The sequence below is a fragment of the Argentina silus genome (genome assembly GCF_951799395.1).
Source record: "Argentina silus genome assembly, chromosome: 16".
In the NCBI taxonomy this organism is placed as follows: domain Eukaryota; kingdom Metazoa; phylum Chordata; class Actinopteri; order Argentiniformes; family Argentinidae; genus Argentina; species Argentina silus.
In genome coordinates, this window is record NC_139670.1 from 1,731,531 (window position 1) to 1,739,790 (window position 8,260).

The 8,260-nt window shown below is 43.7% G+C and overlaps 1 protein-coding gene across 1 annotated transcript; it reads right to left on the minus strand.

Moving 5' to 3' along the window:
- Positions 1–2,635: 2,635 nt before the first annotated feature.
- Positions 2,636–3,951, minus strand: kcnj2a (potassium inwardly rectifying channel subfamily J member 2a). Its single transcript, XM_083686993.1, has one exon. It carries the CDS (start codon positions 3,934–3,936, stop codon positions 2,653–2,655), a length of 1,284 nt encoding a protein of 427 aa, XP_083543119.1. The 5' UTR covers positions 3,937–3,951; the 3' UTR covers positions 2,636–2,652.
- Positions 3,952–8,260: the final 4,309 nt, after the last annotated feature.

The window sequence follows — 8,260 nt, forward strand, 5'->3', positions numbered from 1 at the left end:
AGATCTTTTTCAAACATGACACGACGGTCTGCCCTAATGATGATTATTCAGAATCTCTCTGTCGGGAAATGGAAAACCTTGCCTTCCCTAAATAAAGAGGTTTTGGTTTATGTCATCTGTATTCATCCAGGTTAGTCGCGTTGAGATAAAAAATATTTCAAGAGAGATATGTAGTTCATAATAAGAAATGATCTGGCTTCTGGTATGGTTCTCTTTGTAAATATATACACAGTAACTATTTCAAATCAGCTGGACAATGGCAATGAGCACAACTTCATTTGATCATTCATTGAGGTTTTATTGAAAAAAGAACAATATAATAGCATGTACAATAATAATAACAATAATAATAATATTATTAATATAAAAATCTGTACATTCCATTGTTTTGCAGTACAATTGGAAGACTCTCGATACAAAATGACTGCAACAGGGAGAGGTCTATTTACATATAAAGGAACAATGTAGCCTGAAGGCCGTCAGTCGTCAAAAAATAAAAGAGAAACAGGAGATAGATTTGCCGTCTACAAACTCTGCAGGTTTGCAACACACCTTAATATGCCAGGGTGGCAGTACGTGTAGCTGTAAACCATGTTTTCCAATCCAAGATTCCCCAGTAAAACAACACCTTAAAAAAGGTGAAAAATTAAAAAAGAAAAAAACATACAGATAACAAGGCATCTTACTCTGAATATAGGTGTACAGGACATGCATGTACAGCAAAGACGTTGACAGGGTGTGAAAAGGCTGATGGATGTCTGACGTTTTTTTAATGTCTCCTTATTTAAAGAGCCTTGGAGAAAAGATGCTCTTTCATGAAAGCCATGTTTGGACTCGACATTGATTTTGTTATTGAGACGATTCGTTGACGGATGTGTCGTCTGTGACGAGCATCCTATACCTAAAATAAACCGATGTTTCGTTGTTTTACTTAAAGTAACCTGTTGTAACACTGTATTTGAGTTATTTTCTGATCTTAAAAAAAAAAAAAAAAAGATAAAACCTTCTCGGCTTTCACATGAAAAGTTCAATTACAGGCGGGCCACTTCAAAAAAATGATCTACTTCTACCAGTTTAACAAATTCATGTTAAAAAAAACAACAAAAGAAACACATGATAAGTATGATAATAATACTCTTTGGCTTTTGTTATCAACCCCTACAAAATGCAACAACATAGCAGCACTTTTAAGAACATTCAAATGCTCATTTACCCTCCCTGTCTACTTCTGCTTCACTCTGATACTGATAATACTACCCTGCTCAATTCCTTCACATCGACAGGCATGTTTCCATCAATTTGGCCAGCTCTGTACGGCCTCCCATCTTGATTCAAAATGGTCTGAAAGATTGAAAGTCCAGGGAAAGAGAAGAGTTGAGAGTTTTGCAGGGTAGCCCGTAGGGTATCCTTCATTGTCTTTGTGGCTGTTCACCCTGTCCTTTAATGGAGACGCCGAGCAGCCTCAGCCTCTGCCTCAGCCTCTGCCTCTGCCTCAGCCTCAGCCTCAGCCTCTGCCCGCTATGAGACCAGCTCATTAACAGTGGCCTGCGGCGCTTAACTTATCTGCTTCAGAAACATGTGGAAGAAGCAGGTCATAAAGTGAGAAAAGAGCATAATGAAATATCTATTGTCGTCTCTCTTTGAAAACGAGCATCTTTAGAAATGTGTCTGATTATGAATGGTTATTGAATGCTATTGAGTTTTGGTTCTTATAGGAATAGCCTATCTGTTCAGCACGACCTTTCAGAGTATAGCATTTATAGGCTAGTTATTTTTTCTGTAGGGTAAAGCTTCATTTAGACATTTCATTTGATGCATGACCTGCCCGACGTAAGTTTAACAGGCTCCAAGGCAAAGTCATTTGCGTATTCATTGGCAAATTGGTGTAAATCCAATCTCAGTCAGTGAAATGTGTTTGTTATAGGGCTGAAAGGAAGCTAAATTGTTTGGATAAACATTCAATAACTTTAAAAAGAACTTTAGAGGGACCAGCAAATGTGCAAATTAGCAAAATAACACACGTCTTTGGTTTTCATTATGGAGGAGCAAAATTCCAAAATGTCTCTTATTACTGTACTGGGCATCTTTACACTTTTCCCCCTAGTTTCTCTGCATCAAAATAATAGAGATTTTGCACATAGCAGCATTGAAAAAAGAATAAAAACGCAGATTATTGAAATAAAAAACGTAATTATTAACTCATCTTGTTCTTAATTTGCTGGACAGATAAAACAGAGAGAGACATGCCTGCTATTTTCAAGTCATCTTAACCTCCCCCATCCCCCCCATCCCCCCCCCCTCCCACACATTAACCAGATGCATGTTACTGTCCATAGACACTAAAGAGATGCATTTCATGTCATGTGGGAACTTTTTTACAAGAGCCGTTCTCTCTTCCTCTACGTACGTGCTTCATAGTGCTGTGTTTTTGTCACGTTTACATTTTCTTTAAGAACTCTTTGACGTACAAGTCGTCGTCCCCCCTCCCCCACCAGTCAGCCCCCTCCCCCACCGGTCACCCCATTCCCACAGCAGTACCGTTGGCTTGAACCTGTCCTCTACCCAAGGCCCAGATCAGCTCAATGTGCCTTTTAGAACAAGAGGTGATTTCAGAATCTTTCAGAATGTGAGGTCTGCACTTGCACATAAATGTCATATTTCAGATTCCCGCCTCAGCGGCCTGGGCTCCAGAGGCACAGTGGCCTGGTTGTGCTCCGAGTCTGACACATTGTCTGTCTGGGTGCCGTCGGGTCCCACACTGCCTCCGTTCCCCTCGTCCGTCTCTTCCTTGTTCGTGAGCGCCACCTCGTTCTCATAGCAGAAGGAGTTGGAGTTGGACAGGATGTATTTTTTCTCCGCGAGGTCCCTGGCGCTGCAGAGCGGGGTGCTCGGCACCTCGTAAGTCTTATGAAAGCGAGAGTAGTCCACCTTGTAGTAGTTCTTCTCCTCGAAGAGCACGGGCTCGAAGCGGTGGCCCCAGAGGATCTCGCTGGCCAGGTAAGAGCTTCGGCATTGCGTGGTCATGGCGGTCGCCTCGACCATCCCTTCTAGAATGACCACGATCTCAAACTCTGAGGTCTCCAGCTCTTGCTTGCTCATGTCGTAGAAGGGGCTTTCCTCGTCGATCTCGTGGACGATGGTGATGGGGGACACCAGGAATATGCGGTCGACCCCGCTGTCGAAGCCCACGTCGATGTCCATCTGGTCCAGGGGGATGAACTCCCCCTCGGCCGTGGTGCGAGACTTGAGCAGCTGGGCCCGGACGTGAGCCTCCACCAGGTGGCTCTTGCGCAAGTTCCCCACGCGCCACATCAGACACAGCTTGTTGTCCCTCATGGCCACCGTAGCGTTGTGGCTGAACACCAGCGTCTCGTTCCTCTTCTTGGGCTTGGCCATCTTGGCCATCACGGCGCCGATGATGAAGGCGTCGATGATGCAGCCCACGATGCTCTGGAAGACCACCATGAAGACCGCCACCGGGCACTCGTCCGTCACATACCGGTAACCGTAGCCGATGGTGGTCTGGGTCTCGATGGAGAAGAGGAAGGCGGCGGTGAAGCTGCTCACGTTGGAGACGCACTTCTGCGTGTCGTTCTCCAGGTCCCCGTGGAAGATGGCCACCAGCCAGAAGACGCAGCCGAAGAACAGCCAGGACAAGAGGAAGGCCAGGCAGAAGATGACGAACATCCACCGCCAGCGGATGTCCACGCAGGTGGTGAAGATGTCGGCCAGGTAGCGCTGGCCCTTCTCGCTGACGTTGATGAACTGCACGTTGCAGTGGCCGTCCTTCTTCACGAAGCGGCTCTGGGGCTGGTGTCGCGTGTGCACCTTGCCCTTGCCGTTTCCGTAACCGTTGGGCACCGCCATGGTGGCCAGCTTCATACCCTCCTCCTCTGATGACACGATGCTGTAGCGGTTGGCCCGCACTGTTCCCATCACCTCTGTCTGGGAGGGCTGAGCTGCTGCTTCTGCTTTGGAAAACAGTCTGAGTTTTTGGAAAAAGCGTTGGAGAAACAGTTTCGAAACGCTAACGGGGACCAACTCAAGCAGGAAATGGGTGGTTTGGAATGAGGCGGACAGGGGAGTCGCCTCGGGTGTTCTCTCTCGGTCTCTCTCTCTCTCTCTCTCTCTCTCGCTCTCTGTCTCTCTCGCTCTGTCCTCGGTGGCCTCTAGCTTAACTGCAACCAAGGAGAGGTCTGCAGGGCTGAGGGTGAGATGATCAGTCCTCTCTCATCGGATGGCGGCGCTTCATCAAAGAGATTTGCTAGAAGGGGGAAAGAGAGAGAGGAAACGTGTGTTAGACTTAGGCTGGGCTCTGAGTTTGGCTCATTGGAAAATGAGTCAGTGTAGCATAGAATCATCAGACCATACAGCAGAAGGAAACATTACTGTACATGCCAGGTAAAGGCTTGTTGTTTGTTTAGGCCACACATTGTTTATGTGTTCACCAATCATCATCATCATCATCATCCCTTAATAAAATAGACAACCAGAACATTATAAAGTAGATGCAGCAAAATTGTGTGGGGACTAATGAAGAGATAAACCCTTTTATGAATCATGACAGAAGTAATTGGATGCCCATGTCTTTGCCTCAAAGTAACAGTTTTTAATTCAGACTCGACACGAAACTGCCTCTGACTGATCTCTTCATTACTCTGCAGTGTGTCCAGCCTGAGAAACCCATCAAATACTGAATCCCCAAGGGTAAGAAGAAAGCATGTCATCCTGTGCCAAAAATGTTTCATTCAGTTATGACAAAATAACAGTGCAATTTAACCCTATTCTGGCTTTTCCAGAAGGTCACTGAGTAATTGGAGCGAGGTCCCTCCGATGGTCATTCACAAAGCACGCTTGTTTTTGTTGGCCACAGAGTGTCGACAAGATAATTTCTTGTTGGATTGCGGGTTACGGTGTTTCTATGGGATCCCATGGCCCATTTGTTTGGACTTTGTTCAGCTCCTGCACTACTGTTACATCGAATTAAACACTCATATTCACAGTCATTTTAACTTTTTTTTCTGTTTTACCTGCAGAACAACAGCACATGCATTGCAACTAAGAAGTAGAAATAGTACTAAAGCAAGAATTGTAATTAGACTTTGCAAGCACGTACAGTCTTGCACGCTCGGTGAAGACGGTGTTGCTTACAGCAAAGTCACACCATGCTGTTTGTTAGGTCTCAGGCACCACTCCTGCCGTACGGCCCACTGGTGCATTAGTAATGCCCATGTTCACATACCTTGCGATCAACAACCTCAGAAAGATGGAAAATGTCGTGCCCAACTGTACACTACTGCCTTTATTTTCATGTCACCAGGGTTCTGGAAATTTCTAACACTTATTTTGTGTTTTAGATCGTAATTAGGTGGGGGGGTTTTATTGGGTGTCACTGCTACATTAATATCTGTTATTCCACTTGATCATATCCATGCTTGAGTAGACAAGTCAGACAGCTGATAACTTGACTCTGAGCGAAGAGCAAATAAATAGAACATAAAACAGCACTGCTAGGCTTTCTCTCTGGGTGCACTTGAGAGCAGCGTAGCTTGTTGACTCTCAGCGAGTCCTCCGGGACGCGATCTGCTCTCGGCAGCATAATGGCTGTCCTGTGAGGATTCTCTGGCACAACCAAAGCACCACTCATTAAAGCCCTGTGTGTCTGATCTACATGTGCAGGACAGTGCTGTCCTAGCAACGAACCACGGTGAACTCTTGTATGATTTTGTCCTCTTTCTCTACAAATGCACGAAATTCACTGAAGTGTTTTGAGACACCAGTGATGTTGTAAAGGGATGGTGAGAGTGGGTACAGGGTACAGATAGTTGTTAGTAATGCTCCTTCCAGTATTAAAGCACCTAAATACAATTTACTGTTCTTCCCACAGTTAACTAAATTTTTTATGAGATGACTCCAGTCAGTCTTTGCAGAGAGACTAATGCTTCATGTCGGACATGCCTTCAAATCTAAACTGGAAGACATGTTTATAGCTTATCAACTAGACATTTTATCTATCAAAAGATTCTCTTGTTTAAATCTGAACTGCAGATGACACGTTTAAAGTAAGTGAAGTACTTATGTCGTCCAACAGTGGGACTATTTTTGCATTCTTTTAGGGCGTTATTGACTAAATTAGTAATTAGACATCAAAAGTCTGTCTGCATGTTAACCTCTTCTCAATCAATATGAATCAGGATGACTGGTTTACAGAGACTTGATTAATGGGACCTTTGTCCCTCCAAGGCTAATCTTTGCATGTTGCACTTTCTGTGTGATAGAAATTGATAGGGCAATGTTTCCTCTTTGTTTATTTAGCTTTTGTGGCTAAGAGGACAACTAATGGAAAACGATTACACAATGTATGCTGCATTTGAAAGATCAATAGATATTAAACAACTATTTTCCGTTACTATGGGACCACATTATCTGAACCAGGAAAATTGAATCCCCCTGGATGCTTTTTTTTATTGAATCATAGGCTAGTCCTGGTATGGGCATTACCTGAGAGACACACAGTGCAAACAGGTTTTGTTGACATTAAAATGAGGTAAACTAAAAAGGTCAACGGCGTGGAAAGTGTGTCCAGTTAAGTGCGTAAAACAGAACGCACTGACAGCTGTCATGTGCAATGCATACAGTAGGCGCCTTGCGGTTGTAAGGAAGAGGAAATGCTCGAGCAGGCATTAAAACCGCTACTTTAGGTCTCTTTTACCAAATTAGGATGCAGTGATGTCTACAACACGACTACGAGCAGTTTATGGAAAAGTACAGTCAGACTTTAAACGGAATTCAAAATGCAGCAAATGCCAGCGACAAATGTGAACAGGTGCCGGGTTGAAAGTGGGAATCGACTTTCTGATGCAATCTCTCAAGCCTCTTTCATTCCTTTTGATTTACAAGCAATTGCATTTTATCGTTTATCTTTGCCTTTACACAGAAAGCGATAATTAAATGTGATTCCATGATTCCATGATCGTAACTTTTTGGATACAATTAGTCTATGCTATATATTGTTTGACATCAACTGCATGGAACTGACGGCGTAAAGGCACATCTTATAACTGTCACATACATACATATACGACGACCGTCTGATTTGAAATCTTAATTCATGCATAGATAGTCTGCAAGCTAACCAGTCACAGTAACTTTCATGTTCAATGTCACCTGTATCTCAACAGCGCATCCATGCAAGTTTGCGCACTTCAAGTGCCGCGGTGTTCCAGTTTTCATGTCAAATACTGTAGCCTAGAGAAAACAGAACTAAATTGACTAATAATTGCGTAATCGATTTCAGAAGTGTTCCATGACATGCATCACCATCTAGTTCTCTTTATGAACGCTGCATACGGACCGCTTCTAAGATCCAAAAAGTGTTCCTGTAATCCTTACCTGTTGCTCATTTGTAGACCGGTCGGAATCGGTTTGTTGAAATAATATTCCAGAAGTTATTTCCTCTGTTATCCCCACTTTCCGACGTGTTGTTATCGTGTTTTTTTTTTTTAAATGATGTAGAGCCTACTGTTATGACAGCGAGAACTGAAACTCCTTCATGTCACTAAAATGACTGGTCTTGATAATGTGCTTAGCAAATAGTTCCCCAAAGCAATTTAAATAGCGTATACCGGCCTGCCCCGCCTTCGGGTCTCTACCCAACCAATCAGGTTCCACAGAGGAGAACGCGCTGCTGCAGACAGCTGGTAAACTGTTCTTTATGAAATCGTGAGTGAAGTTCATGGAAGACCATAAGTGTGAGAATTTGAGTCCTTTTGAAAAGTATCCTACTGCGTCGACCTAATTAGAATGGTTTGTCTTGTACTGACTAGCCGTTAGGTTGCTTTTTGGTCTGGTCCCCTTTGGTTGCTGTTTTTTTTAAATGGCATTTTGTTTTAGAGATATAATCAGATTTTATTGTATTTTTCAAAAGGTTGAGACATTTGGTATGCATGACCTTGTGTGAAATCAAAGTGTAGCCTTCAGTCAGATAATAGCTTATTATTGATATGCTATCTGCTTGTCAGAGAGATGATGTGTGTGCATTATGGGAGCATTTTCTTGGTTCTAGACTTGCCCTCATATGCTGTCCTAGTTCCAAGTGATCTGACTGCACCAGGCTCTCAACTACACAAAGGATGTCAGGAGGATGGACGTCCGTGCACGACAGAATCTGCACTCAGAATGACCATGCTCCTCTGATCATACACACAACTGTCAGCATCATCTCCACCGTCATAATCAACACTGTTACTGTCAGCATCAT